The sequence below is a fragment of the Neopsephotus bourkii genome, unplaced genomic scaffold, assembly GCF_033783945.1.
Source record: "Neopsephotus bourkii isolate Nb327-2 ecotype Australia unplaced genomic scaffold, CSIRO-AGI_Nbou_v1 NB_1572, whole genome shotgun sequence".
In the NCBI taxonomy this organism is placed as follows: Eukaryota; Metazoa; Chordata; class Aves; order Psittaciformes; family Psittacidae; genus Neopsephotus; species Neopsephotus bourkii.
The window spans coordinates 6,924,039-6,944,797 of record NW_026902048.1 but is presented as its reverse complement, the minus strand read 5'-3'; the positions used below and the strand labels follow the sequence as shown (position 1 = coordinate 6,944,797).

Sequence of the window (20,759 nt, the reverse complement as noted above, 5' to 3'; positions counted from 1 at the left end):
GCTAATACTTACAGGCCTGTCACAGATGGGCACTTAGCTGTGTCATTACTAGAGCTGGCCACAGGATGAGAAAGCGACTTTGTCACTGCTCTCAGGCTTTGTTGTTTGTTTCTTTCCCAAGGAAAATCAAACCTTCAAGCACTGGAGATGAGGGCTGGTGTGCAGGACACTGGCTCTAGGATGGGAAGCACAGATTCACATCCTCTGTCTACTTGAATTATTTTCCCTCCTGGACACTTCAGTGTCCCACATCCCTAATGCTCCATCTGCAGACCCATTCCCTGGTGTCCTCTCACCTTTCCTGGCTGTGGAAACCAGGAAACGTTTTGGCTGGGACAAAGCTTTCAGCAGTGTTTCAGCCAGGTCCAGCAGTTATTCCTCCTTCAGACAGGCTCATGGAAGGGCCCCTCTGTGTGTCCAGCTCCATCACCATGCCCTCAACATCCCATTTCAGAGCAGCTTCAGCTTATACATTTGATGGGGAGCTGCTGTTCTCTGAAACAGCTCTGTGTCCTTTCATCCCCTCAGCACAGCCCAAGTCCAGCTGGAATAGGTGCCACAGCCCTCCTGTGCACGATGAGATCCATCTCAGACAGATCATAGCCACCTCCAGCCCTTGCACTTCCCATCCACAGAGTCATTTGTCACTCAAACAGCTCCAGACCTTCCTTCCCTCTGTTCCTCAGGAGGAGGATCGGCAGTTTCAGGAGAAACATGGATATGAGTGGCACCAGTGGAACATCCCAGGGCTTCCCAGTATTAGTTCAGGTCTGAGGCAAGGGGGAGGTCTTGCCAACAAACACCCCTTGCTGAGGACCCACCAGGCACATAACAACATCCACTTGTTTCCTGGCTTAGTAATGGAGAAGCAAATTTCTTGGACCGCTGCTTCCTCCAGGAATATGGAATGTTAATTATTATTAATGACTCCCCGTGACTTTTATTATTAGCCATTCTAATTAATTGGATTATTACTATTTCCTCTCTTGGAGATGCCTTGGGGCAGCATGTAGAAGTAGCAGACATGGCTTTCAATACAGAAAAGGGACAAGAGTGAACTCATGTGTTGTTATTTGGATACTACATAGGTGAGCAGAGATCTGGGAGACTTGTCTTAAAGGGGATTAAGTGTGAGATTGGCAATGCCAGCACCAAGCCCTCCATAGGCTGGATGCTTCAATTCAGTGCAACTTTTCTGCTGTTTTCCAGCTACAAACATATAAGGCTAAAACTAGTCCTTAGTCCCAAGACTCCTTAGCTCCCTGTATCTGAATCAATGGTGAGTCCTTCTAAGTAGCTGACCAAACAGCTCCCCCAAGGCTAAACCCAAGAGAAAACTGGCGGCAAATAGTCTCTGTACATGGCATGAGCGTGCCTTTGTCCCCAAATCTTTGTCCCATCGCTCAATCAGCCATTCCATGGAGCTTCCCAGTCTACCTACCACTCAAACTGGTTCCTCCTTGCCCTGAGCTTGGTGAAACCTGTCATTAAATGCATGTCACAGCACTGATTCACCAAAGATAGCCCTGAAGAAAGAAGAAGAGGAGAGGCGTGCGTGCAGGCACGTGCTCGCCTGTGTGTGTGTGTGTGTGTGTCCACAAACCCATTTGCTGTTTAGGTGTCAGAAATAAATTTTACCACTGGAGTCTGCAGCATCTGATTAGTGAATTATTCAGTTTGGAGATTGCCTTCGCCGTGACCTCATTAGTAACCCCGAGGTGAGCGGGACGCATTAGACTAACCACCAGGCTGTCACTGAGGAGCAGAACTGGGGCATTAAAATGGATTAAAGTGCTTTACCAAGAATTGCGGCACAACTCATAGAGGAAGAAAAAAATAAAAGACAAAAGGGAAAAGAGGGATAGAAGGGGGGAGAGAAGAAAGAAAGAGCAATAAAATAAACAAATAAGCCATCCTGTTAAGCTGGCAGCCTGAGCATAAACAGGCAAGCAGGCAGAGAGGGGCAGGGGCCCCAGTGTGCTGGCAAAGCATGAGCCTTCATTCTGAAGCCAGGGCAGGTCTGCGGTTGGGAAGAGGCATCTGCAGGGTGTTCACTGTCTGCTCTGCCAAGGAAGCTCAGTATCTGCTCAGTTAACCCACCCTTAGGATGCCAGCCAAATCCCCCCTGGCAGCCCAGGACAGCCTCCTCTTTTTGACACCCATTGGGTTGACACCCAGCCTTGGACCTCCTCTTCGATGCTGGGCTGAAGGAAGGTCCTCACATGGATCTGAGCTCTTAGTGGCGGGGCTCATGGGGGTTCCATGCTGCTGGCTGCAAGCAGGAGTCTGGTGAGGGTATGTATACATCTCCCAAACCTTTCCATGTGTGGGACCTACTCAGCTGACATGGGGAGGAAGATGTGACCATTCAAGGACCTTGGTGAACCCCTCAAAGGGGACATGACAGAGAGAGGAACAAGTGAGGTACCCCATTTTGTCTCTTTCTGACGAGCCTACAGAAGGGAAAGGGGGATGGGTTTGTACCATGCTCCCTCAGGGTCAGCTATTCTTTCCTGGGGGGAGGCATCGGCTGTTGTGAGCAGCTTTCATCTGGGGATGGGCCTGGTGACTGATGTGGTCACATTTGTTTGCTCAGCAGCAGTTGCAAATAATGGATGCTAAAAGGCTTTGTGGTTCATTGATGGCCATGCTTATAACCACACACTCTTCACCCAGTTCTGGGGAAGAAATGCAGCGCTTTCCATCTAACTTCTCAGGTCCTAAGCCCTGCCTTCAACATGATGTGGCCTTGGTCCTTTATCTGTGCGCACAAGAGACCCTGTTGGTGTGAGATGCTCCAAAGTGGTAGCTGGACCCTGTGACAAGATTGTCCAAAGGTCTTCCTTCTTCTCACCACTGTGGCTGCCATAAGCCTGGACATGCACCTGTGGCACAGGACCCAGCCCTGTACGGAGTCCCTTTGTGGTAGTGCCTGTTGAGTACATTTGCCTCTCCCACTTCTCTCGTGACAGTACTGGGAGCAGTTTATTGTCAACTCACATCAGGGCCAGTCTTCAAGAGGACACTATGGGATTCCTCTATGTCATCTGGTCCTCAGAGGCATGGTGAGCTCCCAGGTTTCTTCAGTGGAGCCTAATAATTGCTTTCTATGTAGCTTCATCTGTTCAGCTTGGGCCCATCTGTAACTGGGGAGACCCCTGTTTAATCCTTTCCCCATGCTTCCTATTATTAGTCCTCCATCTGTCCCAAACCGTCCATCCCAGGCCACCCATGCACCCGGGCTGATCTCTGGGCCAGTGTAGAATTGGGACCTTGTTTTCTATCTCTTCTTCACAGGGTGTTGGACATCTGGGACTATCCAGAGCAGGGCTGTGTTAGCTGACCCCTCACCCTGCCCATTTTAATCCGTCAGGCATGCCCTGGCCTCTTATGGGAGGGAACAAGGGGAGCAAGGCATAGGCAGGGTAGGACACAACTACCTGAGGTTTATTAGGTTTTATTGTCCTTATTTTATTATACCTTATATGAATGCTTAAAGAATCTGAATTGAATCGATTTCAAACACCTGGGGCAAACGAGTCACTCAATATGAGACAAGCTGAGACAGGAGCAAACCAGGCTGTTGGTTCCCAGGTCTTTCCTGCATCCTCCCACCAGGCAAGTACGGGAAACTCGTTCATTTATTGCTGCTTAATAATATATACTTATGCACTGTGTATCCCAAGCTATTTGCATTGTCAAGTCATGTGCATTGATGTGGAAGCTTTGCTTTCCCTTGTGTTGCTGCCAGTGTCATCTTCAAGCATTTGCCTAACAATGACTTGATGAAGCAAAGGGAGAAAGCAAAAATGGATGGAGGAACCCAACCAGGGCTCCCTGTCACCATCCTGGGAATTGCTGGGTTATGTTAACTGAGCATCTAGCAGGGAAATGCCTTCCCCCTCCAGTTAAAGTAGCCAGATTGGATTTGTTTTAAAGGCCAGCCAAATTCCACTCCACTGATTTCTAGGGCAGTTGCCCTAGTGGCATTCTCATCTCCCATTGCCTCAGCTTATCCCCCTACAAAACTTAATCGACTTAAAACAGAAGAAAGTGCCATACCAAATAAACAGGACACTCCTTGCACTTCATCTCCTTTTCTTCCAGCCAGCTTGGCTGCCATGGACACACAGGGATACGCAGGACCTTTCCCAAGACTGTCACCATTGTCGCAACACCCATCTGTCAGGTTTGTGCCTCTTGACATCTGAATTTGGAGGCTGGGCTTGCAGGGTGAGTTTGAAGAACAGACTTGCTCCCTTCCCTTATGCATGAGTTAGCTTCTTCTATCTTGTGTTTCCTGTGGGAGCTGTTTGCAACCCACGTTTTCAGTGATGAGCAGAGATGCATGTTGTATCTCCTCTTAAGGCTTCTCCCAGCCCTCAATGCTTGCTTAATTACCTGGATAAACCCTTCCAGCTCTCTGGGCAGGGACACCTCTAGTGAATCTCCTCGGCACTAAATTATCCATAAGTAACTTTGCTCATCAGCACAGATGGATTATCCTCTGGGCTAAAGCTGGGCCTTCTTCACCCACTATTAGAGATAAGCACATTGCAAAGGACCAGCCTGAAAACCACTGCAGGACAAGAGCCTGACCCCACATTACCTACACCCCAAGCCAGCGGGCATCAGCACGCTTCCCACAGCTGATGTCCCCTTAGCCTGTGATCTGCACTGCTGGCCCCGGAGCATCCTCTTAGGGTGGCATCAATCCCTGCGTGTTTTGGAGAGCAAGGCTGGAGTTTTCTCTTGGCCATTTGTTAAACAGCTGGAGTGCTCCCTGTATCCAAGGAAACCTGCCTTAACCTGCTGCTTACAGGGAGGCTTCAGCAAGTTTCTCTCAGCTTTTCTTGGTGCTCCCGGGAAGTCCATAAGGGGAGATGTGCCTGCCTTGCTCTTGCACTCCCAGTCTCCCACACTCCCCCAGCTTTGGGAATGGAGCCTGCACAGACCAGAATGGGAAAAGCCCTGATCTCCTCAGTTTTGTTGCACTTGGTTGCAGTTTCACACAGAGGCAGAGCCCAGAGGCTGGTTTTCTGCTTCTATTACTTTTTCCTTTCTTCTTCTTCCCTACTCCCAGCATTTCCAGTAGGTGAAGTGCAGTGTAACCGCCCACCATGGAGATGCTCTATGCTGCATCTTTCACTAGGGTCATGTGTGGGAGCTGAGCACTGCCAGGAGAGATGTGGATGAGGCCCTGGGAGGAGGTGGAAAGGATCAAAATCCAGGAATTCTGGAGAAGCTGGGAGAAACCTGTGGATTACGCAGTGCCTGTGGCTGCAGCTGGGACCTTCCACCTCTCCCCCAAAGCGGGAAAGACTGCAAGCATCAGGGACAGCAGAAAGCAGGCAATGCTCTCAGGTTTCTCTAGGCACTTTCTCTTCCACTGACTCACATTTAGTCTCTGGATGTGCCTGTCAGCAGCTCCTTGCCTTGCCAAGCCGCTGCTGCAGCCCTGACCCTTCCCAGATGCTGTATGTCTTCAGAGGGAGAGCAGCTCTCTATTCTGCCCTGCAGCACCTGAATATATCCCATCCCATCCCACCCCAACCCATCCCATGTGATGCTGCCATCATTCTCCATCCTGCATTCGTCCCCCCTGCTTTGTGCCTGCTGTCCCATCTCAAAGCAGCACTGATCCCAGCTCTCCTCCCGAAAGCTCACAGTCCAGAATCTTCCCTTTTCCTTCCCCAGTTCTTCTGCTGCTTGGGAGCTGGGTGCAAGGCAGGAGGGTAGGAAAAAGCCATAACCCTGTGGGGTGGATTTGAGCACCCTGAGCTCATGCTAGGGATGCAGGGGTGGGAGAAGGGAACAAATCCAGTGAAGCAATTTGGGCAGAGAAGGGCTGGGGGCCAGGGCAAGGTTTGCCCAGGCCCAGGAGCAGCATGCCAAGGTGAGCAAGGAGAAAAGAGCCTCTATCCCCTCCCTGTCCCCATCCAGCTTGGCCACTGCATCCCCATCCCACTTCTGGGCTCATCCCTGCTGCTGGGTAGCATCTGGCATGGCCATGCTGCTCAGTTTGGCTCTGGCGCTGTTTCTTTCTCTGCCAGCGCATCCCCCAGCATCTCCAGGAGGTTAAACAGTGCTCTGGGAGCCAGAGGCTGCTCCTCTCCCTCCAGCAAACCCATCACGCATGGCGCTGTAATGGCTGGGCTCTACTAAAAGCTTCTGCCTGCCCAAGCTGGAGCAGGGCTGGGCGCTTTCCCAGGGCTGGGTTAATGCTGCGGCAGCTGCAGAGGGCAGCTATAAGTGGGGTTAGCCCTCCCCGAGCTCCCTGTGCTGCCGGGGAGCTTAAACTCCTGCCTTGGCCTTGCAGGAGCTGGTTTTCAACTCAAGGCGAGAGTGACATCGCTTCCCGCTCTCAGGTTAAGCATTTCTGTTGCTTTCCCTAAGGTGGCAGTGCGAATCCCATCACTGCAGCATCCTCCGGCAACCCAGTGTTTAAACTCTGCGTCTTCTAAGGTGTCCCTCTCTTCCCAAAGCACCCAGCACTGTGTTTTGTGGCTCCCTCCCCATCCATGCTGTCCAGCCTGGCCACAGTCAGCACTGGGGAACCCAGAGCACCGCAACACCAGCCACCACCAGTGGCAATAGTGGTACCCAAACAAGCCCCGGCAGGATGATGCGCTAGGGGTTGGCAGTGAGAAGCAGCTTGCAGGCAGAGCTGGGAGGGCTGACAAGCGACCAGGGTCTGGTCAATAAGAGAAGAGACGATGGGGAGGTGGAGAAGGCTGGGGGGAAAAAAAGGAAAAATCTCTATTTTCCACCAATAGAGAGAAATAAAAATGTTATTGCTTTGTGTTGGTGTGGGGAAGCTTTAAAGGGTGATAAGAGGGTGTCAGAAAGCCTTGGAGGCAAGGAAAGCACACTTTACATGCCAGCCTAGTGTTTTCACTCCTGGTTTACAGGATCTCTCCCCAGCTTTGCCTGTGTAATGCAGTTTGGCCCGTGGCTATGCAAGGGACTGGTGTCCTGCAAGGGCAGGCCCCTGCACCCAGGGAGCCCCACTGCCACCATGTACCCCTAATGCTTTCGGGTGCCTGTAAAAAGACCCAAACTCTTCTAGAAGAGCTGGGGTGGGTTGCTGACCATGGGTCCTCCAGACTTCCAGGGCACACTGACCAAAGGAGGTTAAAAATGATCCGGTTGGCAAAAATACCTTGTAATTTCCTCTCTCTCTGATCACAAAGTACCCCCTTAGGAATGCCAGACAGCCCTGGGCAGGAGGCACAGATTTGGATTTACTTCTGTTGTTCAGACCAAACAGCTGCTAAGGGCGTCAGTTATACAGACGTGATGATGTTGTCACTTTATGTATCATTTTTATTTCATTGCTCTCCAACGTTTGTAATACCCCGGAGCTCAGAAGCTTAAATAACAGCTCTCCCCATATTGATTTTATCCTTTGCCATTTGGCGCTCATTCTTTCCTTTCCCTTCAAGTTCCTATTTTCCAGGATTTTACCCGAGCAGCATCCCTCTCCGTGCTTGGACATGGATGTGGCCAGTGGGAGATGGCAGGGGAACAGACAGCACCAGGACAGCAGTTCTCTTGTGGTCCTCCAGAGATGGGGCTGGTGCACACACGATATTGCAGTGCCTCTTGGACCCCTCCTTACCAAAGAGAAATGAAATTAGCACTGAGCCTATGGCCCAGTTGCCATAACTCCAAAGGAGTCTGTGTTTAGGATCAGGGTGACCCTCTCTGGCAAGCAGGGGGATGGAGCGAGCGACCAGATGGTGCCGAGGGAATTGTTTCATAACAAAATGTGTCTCTTTCTCGCTAGTGCCTGTGAAGCGACCACGCAGTCTTCACATGGATCCCCTGCAGGAGGTGTGCTGCTGCTCAGCCCAGGGCTCCCTTGTCTGAGCCACAGGACTTGGACGTTGGACTGTACAATCCCTTTTGCTCTGCCTCAGCACTGTACCTGCAGCTCCTGCAGCCCAGCTACTCCAGTTGGTATGTGATGGTGTGTTTCATGTGCTCTCCCTGCAGGATCCTAGTCTACATCTGTGTCCAGAGACCCTGGAGATGCCAGACCCTCAGAATAGCCTGCTCCACCCTCTCCAACAGATCTTACAGAATCACAGAATGGTTAAGGTTGGAAAGGACCTTCAGATCATTCAGTTCCAACCGCCTGCCATGGGCAGGGACACCTTCACTAGACCATGTCACGCAAGGCTCTGTCCAACCTGGCCTTGAACACTGCCAGGGATGGAGCATTTATCACTTCTTTGGGCAATCCATTCCAGTGCCTCACCACCCTCACAGGAAAGAGCTTCTTCCTTATCTCACACACCAAAATGACACCAACACTTTGTGTTGTAGGTGGGGAGTCAAACAGCACCTCTGGGCGGCCTCCAGGAGGACACAGGGAGAAGTGCCCCAAGAGGAATGAACGGGGATGTGATGCTGGAGGCACTGAAATGGTGTGGGCTTGTGTCAGAAGAAGGAGCTCCCCTCCAGCCAGTGTTAATAGGCAGTAGGAGGGAATATTTATCTCAGCTTCATTAGATGGTTCTGGCATCTAACGAGGGAGCAAGGGGAGCCCTGTAGCATGATGAAGCAACTGCTGCTGAATCTGCGTGCTCAGCGCAGCAGTGTCTGTGCACGCAGACAGGTCAGACTGGCACAGCGTGGTCTGGAGGCTCAGCTTATCTGTCTTGGTTGTACAAGTTCCATTTGGATAATCTGTACATAAGCAGCCGATGATGATGGCTGATGGACCCACCTCTGTCTTAGTGAGAAACTGAAGTCTGTGCCCAGACGCTCCTCATTGCAGCACAAGGAAGAGCCTGGTGTCATTTTAGCTGTCCTTGGTCATTTCAGCTGTAGGGGCCATCTCCACACTTCAGCTGTGTGCAGTGTTCTGTGCATTTGCAAAAATAAAGCGGTCCTTTAATATTTAATCACCTATTAGTCACTTTTATTTATTTTACTCAGCTGAACTGCATCACAAGTGTTTCAGTGATCGCTCTTCACACTGGAAGCTCTTTGCTGGAGGAAAACTCCCCAGTGTTTGAGATTCTGGACCAACTCGGGCTCCCCTGGAAGCACTGCAGAGGTCTGTCTCCATCCCTCCCCAGGCTACCCCAGGAGGAGCAGGGCTGGCAGGGCTCTGGTTAGTGCTGCTGCACCGTCAGCGCTTGCTGTGTTTGGCTATCACAAAACCCCAGCCTTGCCTGGCAGGGGGAGCGGGTGCGGAGCCAGAAGAGGGGGGAACGGGAAGATGGGCCCTGGGGACCCCGTCCCGCTGAGAAGGTGGGTTGTGTTTCACATTAGCTGATGCTCCTGTGTGGTTTCCAGCACTAGCCCAAATGCAGAGGCTTGTGGCAAGCCAGCTCGGATATGCAGTAGGCATAAATCACATCATCCAGATCTTTCTCTGTAAGGATGAGGAAAGCTTCTTATCAGACTGGTGTGGGGAGATGGGGGGGGGGATTGCTCAGTGCTGAGAAATGCTAAGCAATGTGCTAAAAATGTGGGGAACTGACCTCATTTAGTAAAACAAAGATTTTTCTGCATTGCAAGATGGATCTTGTGCTTTGGCTTCTCTCTCTCGGTGTTAGAGCAGGGATGATACGAGTGCCAGTGTGGAGGACAAGATGGCACTGCTGCCCAGACATCTTCAGGGCTTGCTGGTGTCCTCCTCTGCCTTCCAACCCTGTCAGTGTGTCCCAGAGCTTGACTTGCTGGTGCCTGTCACAAGCCAAAATGACCGGAGAGATCACTTCCCACTGTAGGATGCTCTGTTGGATCTGGAATTGGCTGGGCAAAAGTTTGGCAAGTTATTTGGCATCTTGAGCTTACACAGGTGAGCATGAGATAGGTAAGGCTGCTTTTGGGAAGGCAACGGACATGGCTGAAGAAGGAGCCAGGCAGGAGTAGGAAAGCAAAACTGCTGCATGTTCAAGGAGACTTTGTGCCCATCACACCGCAGGCATGCTCATGCACGTCACCTCCAGCCCCTGCCTGCATCCCTCTTTTCCTTAGCCCCCAAGAGCCTGCTTCCCACATACATCCCTAATCCTGCAATTTGCTTGCCCATTAAATCACACCCTCCTCCTCCAGATCCTCCATTTTCATCCCTAACCTGCACCTCATCCTCCTGCAGCCCCTCATCCCTTTGCAGCCCCCTCCTTGCTCACCCCACACGCTTTCCCTGGAAGGGCTAAAATAAGCTCTACCTGGAGTGTGTTCAAAGGCTAATGTAACATCCTGCCTTCATTATTGATTTGTTTATTGCAGACACTTTGGCAGGACATTCGCCACAGCTCACACACCAGGCTCCTGCCTTCCCTTCGCCTTGCAGCTCACAGGGGCTGAGGACAGTGTTACAGGGGTGACCTGAGTACCATATGCCCAGATTTAGGACAGCATCCCTCCATCACCACCAGCACACCCAGGGTCTCTCTGATTAACGCCTGTTAAGCCCAGCCCTGTGGGAATGGTGAAAGGGCAAAACCAGAGCACCCCATCCAAGCCTTCTCCTTCCCCAGGAGCAGAGCTCATGGAAGCTGTTTCCCATAGCAAGACCCCCTCCTGTAAGGTGGTATTGACTTCCAGTGTGTGTCTAGGAAGTCTGGCACAAGGGATCAAAACACAATTATGCCATTGAGCCCCAGCTGCTGTCATTCCCGGGTGGGAGCGATTGGATGCTGTGCATTAGTGGGATTGTTAACGGCTCTGCAAAGCCCTTGTTGAGAAACAAGCGTGGCAGCACCCAGAGAGAAGGGCTCAGAGGCACAGTCCTGCTACTGGGGCTGCTGTCACTTGTCACCCTGTGCTCCGGGAGCTCTGGCTTTAGGTGATGCTGGAGAAGCATCAAAGCAAGAAAACACAGCTGCCACCAGAAGCATTCTGCTTTTCTCCAGAGTGGGCTGAGGTGCCTGGGACACAGCATTTTGGGGTCCTGTTTGCTCAGCCCAAGGCTCTGGCTAAGCCAGGCTTTGTGGGTCATGGTCCCTTTGGGTCACTTCTCCCTGCATGGTGGGTTGAGGGTGGGACCAGCTGGCTCGTACCCATCGTGGAATGGGGACATGTCTCGAGTAATTTGGGATTTCGTGATTCCCTTGGTGGAGCAGGAAACTATTTCAAGCAGCTGTTGACTCCACTCATCCTTGGGATTTATTTGGGAGAGCAGTACCCTGCAAAATGGTTTTGGTCAATCAACAAATAATTGGTTGTATCAGTTCTTCCATGCTTAACCCTGATGCAGCACCTATCCCCAAAGTCAATAGAGCCCCCCAGGAATGAAGATCTGTGAAAGATCTGGAGGCATAACAAGCCAGGGAGCTTTCTCTAAAGTGATTCCATATCCTCACAAGAGTTGATGGGGTTTGCAGAGCGAGTGTGTAGAGAAGAGCTGAGGGTGAGGAGGAATTGATTCTCCAGTGAGTTGTGATTCAACCTGGGGGCTTGGTAGGGGCCCAAGATGAGCGTTGTTACCTCTCTGATGAGGTGTGTGTCATGGCCACTCTTCCCTTCACACTGTTTCCTTCCTTCCCAGCATCCCAGCAGCAACTTGAGTTTCTGTGAAGCACAGGGCAGTGCGGAGGAATGCTGCTGTGGGTGCCTGCCCAGAAGGCAGGGACATGGGGATGGTGCGCCGCAATGCAAGAGAACAGGGTTTGGCATGGATGTAGCTCTTCCTTTTGTTCTTAAAAGCATAGAATCATAGGATCATGCTTGACAATAAGCTAGAGGGTTGGAGGTTTTAATTTTTTTATTCATTTTGATTAGTTTTTAAACCTAAAGCAATATTTCTTACACTGAGGTCCTGCGTTACGGGATATTCCAGGCGCTCTCTCACCCCCTGCAGACCCACATGCTCCACTTGCACATTCAAAAACTGAATTAGGAACGTGGGGTTTTTGAAAACACGGGGTTGGTTTGGGGGAAATCACAGGGGAAAACATGAAGGAGACCTCTGCTCCTTTGTCCTGGCAAGGGCTGTGTCTGTGACTGCACAGCCTGACCGCTCACATCATACATTTTCTGACTGGTGCCCGCGCTGAGTGTCTCTGTTGAACACCCCAGGAGATGTGCAGATGGCAGGGCATCAGAGGAACAATGCCGGGACTATAATTCCCCTTATCTGCCTGCAGCATGGCCATCTCGGGTGCCTCCTGGGACCCCTTTGCAGCCCCCTCCCCAGTTCCTTACCCAGCACTGCCCTCAGGCTTTGCAGCCTCAGTCCTCATACAGCTTCCCCACCCCACTATGAGAGCTGATTCTCTCTGCTCTCCGTAAGGATGGACCAGCTCTGCGCAGAGCATCACTGGCAGATCAAAGCCCTGCCTTGATGGTGGCTATAATCTGCTCCCCCTCCTATTCACTGGGCTTTCCAAGACCTTCATTTCAGCCTCTTTGTTTTTCTGACCACTGCAGACCCCCTCCCTGGGCCATCTCTTGAGCATTACAGCCATGACCAGACCTTTTTCCTGGTTAGACACACTAATTCAGGAGCTGCTGAGGTGGGAGATCAGTTCAGGTCCTAGTGATGAATGCAAGCACAGCAATATCTGCTACCTTTATGACAGGGCTGTTCCTAGACCTCACTTCAATGTTTTCTCCTGAGTCTTTTGTTGCTGTTTATCTGAGCTAAGGGCTCCTGGTTAGGTGCTTTTCCCCTTAATGGCCTCAGAGAGTTTACAGACAGGACATCTGCTGGAATGGCTTCAATCCTGACCTTGTTCCCACATTCCCATAGCATGGGCAAGGACAAGCCAAGGTTGGAGTTTCTTTTCACCAGCTGCTCTCTATTCACCTCCCCAGCTGAGACCTTCACCTTTCATCACACAGCTGTTGCTGCCCAAACATGATTGCACCGCATCTCCTGCCTCTTCCCATGCAGATTCCCTGGGGCCAGGCTGTCCCATGTGCAGGATGTGACATTCTGCATCTGAGAAGTGATAAGGACATCAAATCAAAATCTGCTTCCAAGCTCTTCCCAGGGCAGTGGGAATGAGGAGCTTTGCTTGGGGGAGCAACACTTTTGATGCTCATGTGCCTGCGTGGCACAAACAAGAGGTAAATGGCTCTTGGCCCTCCTGTTTTCCTCCTGCAGCCCACACCAGTGATGCCATAGGGGATGCTGTGCCCCAAACCAGCCCTGATGCCCTCAGTGAGAGTTGGCAGCAGCTCCTGGGTATTTACCCTGCAAACTGGACCCTCTCCAAAACTGCACTTCTTGGGGTGTCTCTGCCAAGGGGCACAAGAACCTGCAGCCAAATTGCCAATGCAGGGGATGAAACCCTTCTCCCTGCCTTTCCCATCAGAGCTCACATCCTTTGTGTGATGCCAAGCAGCGGCTCTGCCGGCCCTGGGGCTGGCTGCCTTTCAGAGGTGTGCAAAGTGGTCCTGCTATAGGCAGATCCTTCTGGAGGAGAGGGGGGCTAGAGAAATGTCAGCTCATCACTTTCAGTGCTCGGCGAGTGCTGTTCTGGTAACAGGGAGCGGGCGGTGCGAGCCTCAGTGCGGGCCTGCAGATCGATACAGAGATCAGAGGCAGGAGCGGACGTCGGAGCTTATGATGACTGAGCAGATATTGGACCACGGATCTCTTCCTGGTCATGCCCCAAAGGGCTGTTTTACTGGGCCTGGGGGGGAAAGTGATGTACTAGGGAGCCTTTCCTTGGGAAGTGGGGTGACAGGAATAAAGACTGTCCCCAGGGGATGGCCAGTGCTAGAGTGTGATGCTAAAGGCAGCTGTGTAGGTGGGAAGAGCAGAAATGCAAACAAAGCAGCTGCCTTCACCTCTGTCCATGGCCAGGAGTGCCCATGGCACTTTGCAGCCCTGCTCCTTCTTCTGGGCTGGGGTTTTGGTAGCAACTTGTGTCTCCATGCAAAGTGGAGATGGGGACCTCTAAGCCGAAGAGCTGGTGTTCAGTCTCAGCCAAGTGCATCCCATGGAATTTCTGGAGGGTCTGGAAGGCCAGAGGGAACCCAGCCCCAAGCCCCAGTGGGGCAGAGTTCTCACAGGAGGCACTGATTTCATCCTTCATGAAGATGCTTCTTGAAAGAGCAATTTGCCAGCATCCCTCAGAGCAATAACAGCAAGGCCTCTGCTTGAGATACTATCTCTGCGCTCTGACAGCCCCATCACTCACACCCTGTTCCTGCCTCCCTCTTCCACAGGGACAAGAGTGAGGGATGGAGGCAGGGATGGCGTATTCCTGCCACCAACAGGTCCCAAATACTCCAGTCCCCTTTTGGGTTTGGGTGTGGAAGAGGTAGCACTGCCCTCACTGAGCATCATCTTCTGTCTGTTCATGGACCAGTGAGGATTCAAGCAGGGGAAGCAGGACCTGGGGCACCCATCTCTGGTGCTGGGTGAAGGCTGGTGGCCCCTCTGCTCTCTGTGGCAGGGACTTTGCTGTCGCTGCAGTCTCTTCTGCCACTGAGCTCTCTATCCCCCCTGACAGCCTGCAATGGGGAGCGTTAACAGCCCCCTGGTTTCTCCCTTTCTCTGCCTACCTTCCGCCTGCCCTCCGGGCACCCAGCTGGATGCTCCCGCTCCTCCCATTCCCCTGCTTTGCCCGGCCACGTTTCCTCTGCAAGCAGTGGCTTTATCTATTAGCAGCAGAGGAAGTTGTGGCTTGGCACTAAACCTCCTCATCAGCTGCTGAAGCGGGGCTGCCTGGCACCGGGTGGCAGAGTGGGGTGTGCGTGTCATGGGGATGAGTGGGCTCTTGCATCCCCTCACCCAGGACGGTCCATATGAGACCTCCCCAGCTTGCTGTGGGTTAAACCTCGTCTTTGCAAGGAGAATTCAAACCCCAAAGCCTCTCTGGGTGAGTTTGTTCTTCGTTAGTTGTGCTCTGCTCCATGCCAGGGAAGGACCCCACATCCTGGGGGATGGAGGGACACAGGGTAGGCTGCCACTGGGTTGGCACCAAGCAATGCCACCCTAGCACCAACAGGTTCTAGCACTGATCTGCCGACAGGAGAGCCCTGCTGTACTGTGGGACTGAAGTGGGTCATTGCAGTGGATGTGTGCCCCCAAACGTGTCCCCATGCTGTGGCCCTGGGGTGATATACCAGGGTAGGCTGATGGCCTCACACTGATATCACAGGTGGAGGCTGTGACCTTGCACCAGCTCCAGTATAAAGGAAGCCCTGGTCTTGCCCCAGGTGCTGGTTCTGTGGGTAGTGTGACATCCCTGTCCCCTGCACTACAGAAGGATGAACCCACATGCTGGCTGAGCTTTTTGGGGTGCCCAGCGTTCAGCAGAGACATATGATGTAATGTCTTCATCAGTGTCTTCTCCAGTCTGGTTGCAGTGCTTAGCCACAAGAATGGCATCTGATGTGTGTGGGGAAACTGAGGCACGGCATAAAAAATACACCTGGGAGTTTTCCTTTGGTGCCTTCCCAGCCACAGTCTCCATACAGGTGCCTGATAATGGGAGCTGCTTCTCATGGGATTCGGGACCCATCAACTCCTCTGTGCTCCACTTCAGTGACCTCTTTGGATCCAGGTGTTTTCCTTCAGTCATTTACAAGCAGGTGGTGCTCAGCAAGAAACCAATCCTCCCACCTTGGTATATAACCTTTAATTGAATACACTGACTTCCTTTGGGGATTCCTGGCAGGAGAAACTGTGATGAAGCTACCTGACACCCTGCAAGCTCCTGTGGGAGCAGGACTGATGCCCAGGTATGCAGAGTCTTTTGCGCATTGTGGGCTGGCAGCAGCAGGGGAGGTGTTCCCCAAGCATAAGCCCTTGTTGGGATGGGCCCCCATGAAGTGGGATGGGCACGTAAAGTGTGGTTGCAAATCCTCCCTGTGGCTGCTTTTAAATTTTCCCTCCTTTTATCCCCCCCAAATCCCATTGCCCCTCCTAGATTAGGATGACTTGAGGTGCATTCCAAAGCCTGGAGGTGCTGCTTCACTCTCTGCCTCTCCTCCCTGTGCAAAGCCCAGTGTGCTTGGTAGAAACAGACCCTTGAAATACTTGAAGTCCTACACCTGTAATTCCTCCCTTCACCCATGCTCTGCCTGCAGCACCATCCCTTTATCGCTGTGGCTCTGTGCGGAGGAGCAGAGACATGGAACTATTGGTGTTGGGGGGCTAAGGCATGCAGGAAAGCGCTGGAGAAAAGCAGAGCAAATTAAGCAGAGCTCTGATCTGCTTGGGTTTGTGCTTGCCAAAAATGCACCATGCATCTTAATTCGCTCTGCTGTTCAGCTCGCACTCACTGCTCTCCTGATGCCATTTCGGCGCTCTGAGCTCAGCCTTTTCAACACTTCAGTCTTCCTCTTTCAGGGCTCGCTCTCTCTCTTTTTTTTTTGCATGTCTGATTGCAGAATCTGCTGCAGGAGGGAAGGGGGAAGCCGAGGAGGGGAAGGGAAGGGAGAACAGGAGCGCCGGCCCTGGGTGCTCCTGCTGCGCTTCCCGGCAGCCGGCGGAGCCCCCGTTGCATTTTGGAAGGGGGGGGGATTTGCTTGTGTCTTTTCTAGAAAGTCCCTCCTGGGTGCTCTCCAGCCGCTTTTTTTATTTCCCACCCATCCTCTCGCTGGGATCCGCTAAAGAACAGAATAACCGCTGTAATCCACGCTGGGGTTTATTCTCTTCCAGCTCAGTTTAATCCTTCTTTCTCCTCCACCCTTGTGTCCGGGTTGCGGAGGGGGATGAGTGCGAGTGTGTGTGTGTGAAACCCACCCAACAGCCCCACGAAACGCAGCATCGTCCTTCTCCAAATCGCCGAAAGAGCCTGAGGAAGCCGCAGCCGAGCCAGAGCCCCTCCGCTCAGCCCCCAGCGCAAATTTAACCCCAGATGCAACTTTTCCTGCGCCGGAGGGGCTCCAGCAGCGCTGGGGTGCGTTATTCCCCTTTCTCCCCTCCCTCCCGTCCATTGATTTTAGCGGAGGGGGTGGGGAATCCTTTTTATCGCAGAGCCCGGCTCGCTTTGCAAGCCTTCCTCCTCCTCCTTCTCTTCTTCCTCCTCCTCCTCCCTTGCTTTTTGTGCCCGCCGCAGCAGGGCTGGCCAGCCCGGGGGAGGGAAGCGATGGGAAGGGGAGGTCACCCCCTCCTCTTTCGCTCTGTGTGTTTTTTTTGCAGGTGTGTCAATTTTAATTCTGCCCAGTAGGTGGGACTTGGTGACTTTCGCACCGGTTTTGTTATTTATTTATTTCTTTACCCCCCCCCCCTTCCTTTCCCCCCCCTCCCAGCTTTCCCCATTCGCCTCCCGTTGCAATCCTCCGGAGCGGCTGGCGGGGAGCGGCGGCCGGGCCAGCATGCATCCCCGCCCGCGGCCGCTGCCCTAGCCGGGATTACAGCCGCTCCGAGCCAGCTGCCAGCATGATTTCATCTGCTGGAGGATTTTTGCATCTGATCGCTTGAGGTTTTGTTGTTTTTCTTCTTTTTCTTTTTTTTTTTCCTCCCCCCGTCTTTGTTTCCTTCCCCCTTTTCCCCCCCTTCCCCTCCCTCCATCCCCCCTTTCCTCCTCCTCCTCTTTTTTAGAAGCAGCAATCGGAGATGGATGTCTCTCTTTGCCCTACCAAGTGCACTTTCTGGAGGGTATTTTTGCTCTGGAGCATTTGGGGAGACTATCTGCTTTCGGTGCTGGCTTGCCCTGCTAATTGTCTTTGCAGCAAGACAGACATCAATTGCAAGAAGCCGGATGATGGGAACCTCTTCCCTCTCTTGGAAGGGCAGGATTCAGGCAGCAGCAATGGCAACACGAGCATCAATATCACGGACATCTCAAGGAACATCACTTCCATGTAAGTGGGGGTCCCCCCCGGGCTCTCCCGGGGCTCAGGTACCCGCGGTATCGCTAGCTGCCCCCCGAGCTTCCCGGCTTCCCGGGCGGAGGAATCCGGCTTCCCTCTTTCCCCCCTCCCCCTTTTCCCCCAAAATAAAAAGCCCAGCAACAGTTTGGCCAAAGCTTAAGAGGAATAAAGTAAATGAGATCCGATTCCTTAGCAGGGGAGAGAGCAGCAGGGAAAGATGATAAAGCTGCTGCTGCCTTTAACTGTTTGCTTCTGCAAGGGGAGGGGGGGACGCCACAGCCGCACACAGCCACACATTTACCCAAATTGGGCAAGAAAATCAAGTTCTGAGCTGCTTGTTCTTTTTTGAGACTTTGGATCCGGTTAGAATGTCTTGTCTTTTTATATCCCCACAACAGAAAATGCTCCTTCCCTTCCCTGCCCTGGCTGAGTGGATCTGGGGTTCTGCGGTTTCGCCTTCGGAAGGCGAGGGAGTAGGGTGTGAAAAGGAAAATAGGACAGTGCGATGTCCCTTAAGTAGCTTATTTAACTCGTATTGTTACGATTGTGCAGCTCGCCGGTGGTGCTGCGAGCGGGTTCGTAGCGGAGTGGTGGCGGTGGGGAGAGAAGCATCGGAGCAGGGGGATATTTTTAGTTGAGCACTTTGCGTTTGTTTGCATGCTTGTTTATCTGGAAAATCAACTCCAAGTTGCATTATCCTTGTTTGGAGAGGCAGTTAGCAAAGCCCATGGTAATCTCATCAGCGTGGAGTCGAGAAAGGAATATATTTTTCTCCTGAATCCATCATAGTGTGTCTGTGTGCAGGAGGAGGGGGGGGGGGGGAAGATCCTCATCGCTTCCAATCTCTGCTCTTTATTTTTCCAGTACATTTTTGGGTGTGATGAACTCTGAGCCATTTCATTATTCTAATGCTAATTGAAATGTGAGCATTTAGGGATATGTAGCCCCCAGAGCAAGTTGCCAGTGGGAGTTGAGCTGAGAAGAGGTGGAATCCTTTATATTCTGGCAGTTAAATGCAGCAAGGTTTGAAATGAATAATGGAGGGTTATTTCTTTCCCCCCCATCGGTGGCACAGTTGTATGGAGGGAGAGGGCTGTGCTGGGGCTCTTCCTGAGGCTGTTTCATTTGGTCACAGTGCAGTTGCAGCAGAGCCATGGAGTAATTGCAGTGCCTCTTTCGCAGCTCTGCTTGTCACCTTTGCTGGGTAAAGATGAAGGGAGCCGCTTTCCCCGCTTGCTTACAGATTCATCTGATGCCCAAGCAGGTTTTCAGCAGGTACCTGACCCTAAGCCCCCAGCCCTGCCTTCACCTTGCGACCAAACCTCTGCAAACCTAGCAGGAATGGGCAAAGTAAACGGGAAAACTCATGCAAGGCTCCCCTTCCAATAGCCCCATATTTATCCTGCATCGCGATGCTGGAGTGTGCTCTCTGCGATGCTGGAGGGATGTGGGTGATGCTGGGGAAGTCAGAAACTCGTGTTGTTTTTATCACCCCCCCCCCCCCCGTGTTTGCTGTTTGTTGTGGTTTGGTTTTAACCCTTTGAGGGGTAAGGAGCAGCAGGAAAGGGCTCGGAAGGCACCAGCGTGAGTGTGCATTGTGAGATGCACACGTACATCTGAACTGTTGCGGGAGGTAGCATTACGTGTGTCCTTTGTGCCCAGAAAATGTCTTTACTCCTTTGAAATCGAAATATGCTGATAAGAGGACTGTAAAAAGGAAGGGAGGAGAAACCCAGTGGACAACTCCAGAAAGGGAGGCGCTGGGAAATTTTGGGAGAGGAGCTGCTCTTTAAGTTGGGGAAGGAGGAGAAGGTGCCAGTTTTTGCTGGAATTTGTATGCATCTCTGCTCCACACTGAGCAAAGCACATTCCCTCACCCCCTGCATCGCTGCTGGCCCTAAGCTTCCTTCCTCAGGCACTGGGGAGCTGAGGAACAGGACTGGGGTGAACCCCAAAATGCCACAAGGGGTTGAGACTGAGCATGAGTAGAAACTTTCCCCAGGGGTCTGTGCTTACTGGGAAGACAGCAGTGGTTCCTGGGGGATGTTTATGGGAACAGAGGCATGGTTTGGATAGGGGGGCAGCTTCCTAGTGAAAGAGCCACTGCTGGGAGCTGGGGTTGAACCTATGTTCCTGCTCTTGTGTGGGAGACATCAGGTCCTATACCCTTCCAGGTTGATGTCAGGCCTCTCTCCTTGCCAGCCCCCATATCATGTGTTCTGGGTGAGGGGTGCTTCAAACCCAGCCTGGTCATCGCTGAATCACTCCCAGCATGTGGGTCTGATTCAGCTGGGCACTGAATGGTGCTTCCCCCAATTGCCAGGCTCACTGGGGCTTGCCTTCAGTAGGCAGCTTGCTTCATTTCTGGGCAGCAAGCGGGCAAAAACACCTTCTCCCACTGGGCTGGAGGGCAAACAGGGGTGGCTCAGCCCTGTCCCTGTGGCCAGGGGATGTGGTGCTCCAGACGGGGCCTCCCCTCAGGCCCTGGGGAAGGTGATGTTCCCTGCTCCATCCCGCTGCTGGTGAAGAGGCAGATAGAATGTGGGGTGGTGAAACCACCCTGGGGCCCAGCAGGGCTTTATTCGTGTGTGAAAAGACGAGCTCAGCTTTGCTGTTAGAGCTTGGGTAGAACTGATGAAGGGCTGCCAGGGCCCATTCCAAGGGCTGGAGAAAGAAGGCAGTGTGAGCTGGCTTGGAGGGCTTGTCCATCTTACCCCCTTGGGCCAGAGCAGAGACCCCTCCATGCTAGCCCACCTCACCCAGACACAGCCCTCCAGCACTGGGGCCCAAGCCATCAGGAGCTTTGGGTTATTTCGCATCTTGATGGCTGACGAGACCCCCGAGGCAAGGATGATGGAAGGACAGGAGACACTCAGCCTATAGCAGTACCCATAGCAGGGCAGGTCAGACCCATGTGTGCCTGCAGCACAGTGCCCATCACTGAGCCTTCTGTTGCACCCCTCAAATGAATGGCTATTGCTCCAGTTGCTGCTGCTTATGGTTTCCCATCCTCTGAG

At 52.5% G+C, this 20,759-nt stretch overlaps 1 protein-coding gene across 5 annotated transcripts in view; it reads left to right on the top strand.

The window, feature by feature from the left end:
- The first annotated feature begins 16,509 nt into the window (after positions 1 to 16,509).
- The window catches only part of NTRK3 (neurotrophic receptor tyrosine kinase 3), a 205,723-nt gene continuing 201,473 nt past the window's right edge, over positions 16,510 to 20,759 (top strand). For 2 of the 5 annotated variants that reach the window (XM_061371326.1, XM_061371328.1), the window contains exon 1: positions 17,471 to 17,733. In XM_061371326.1, coding sequence (XP_061227310.1) covers positions 17,486 to 17,733 — 248 coding nt within the window. In that variant the 5' untranslated portion in view covers positions 17,471 to 17,485. Of the gene's footprint in view, positions 16,827 to 16,860; positions 17,069 to 17,158; positions 17,352 to 17,470; positions 17,734 to 20,759 lie in introns of those variants that run through there. The other 3 variants (XM_061371323.1, XM_061371327.1, XM_061371324.1) reach the window with 3 other exon arrangements.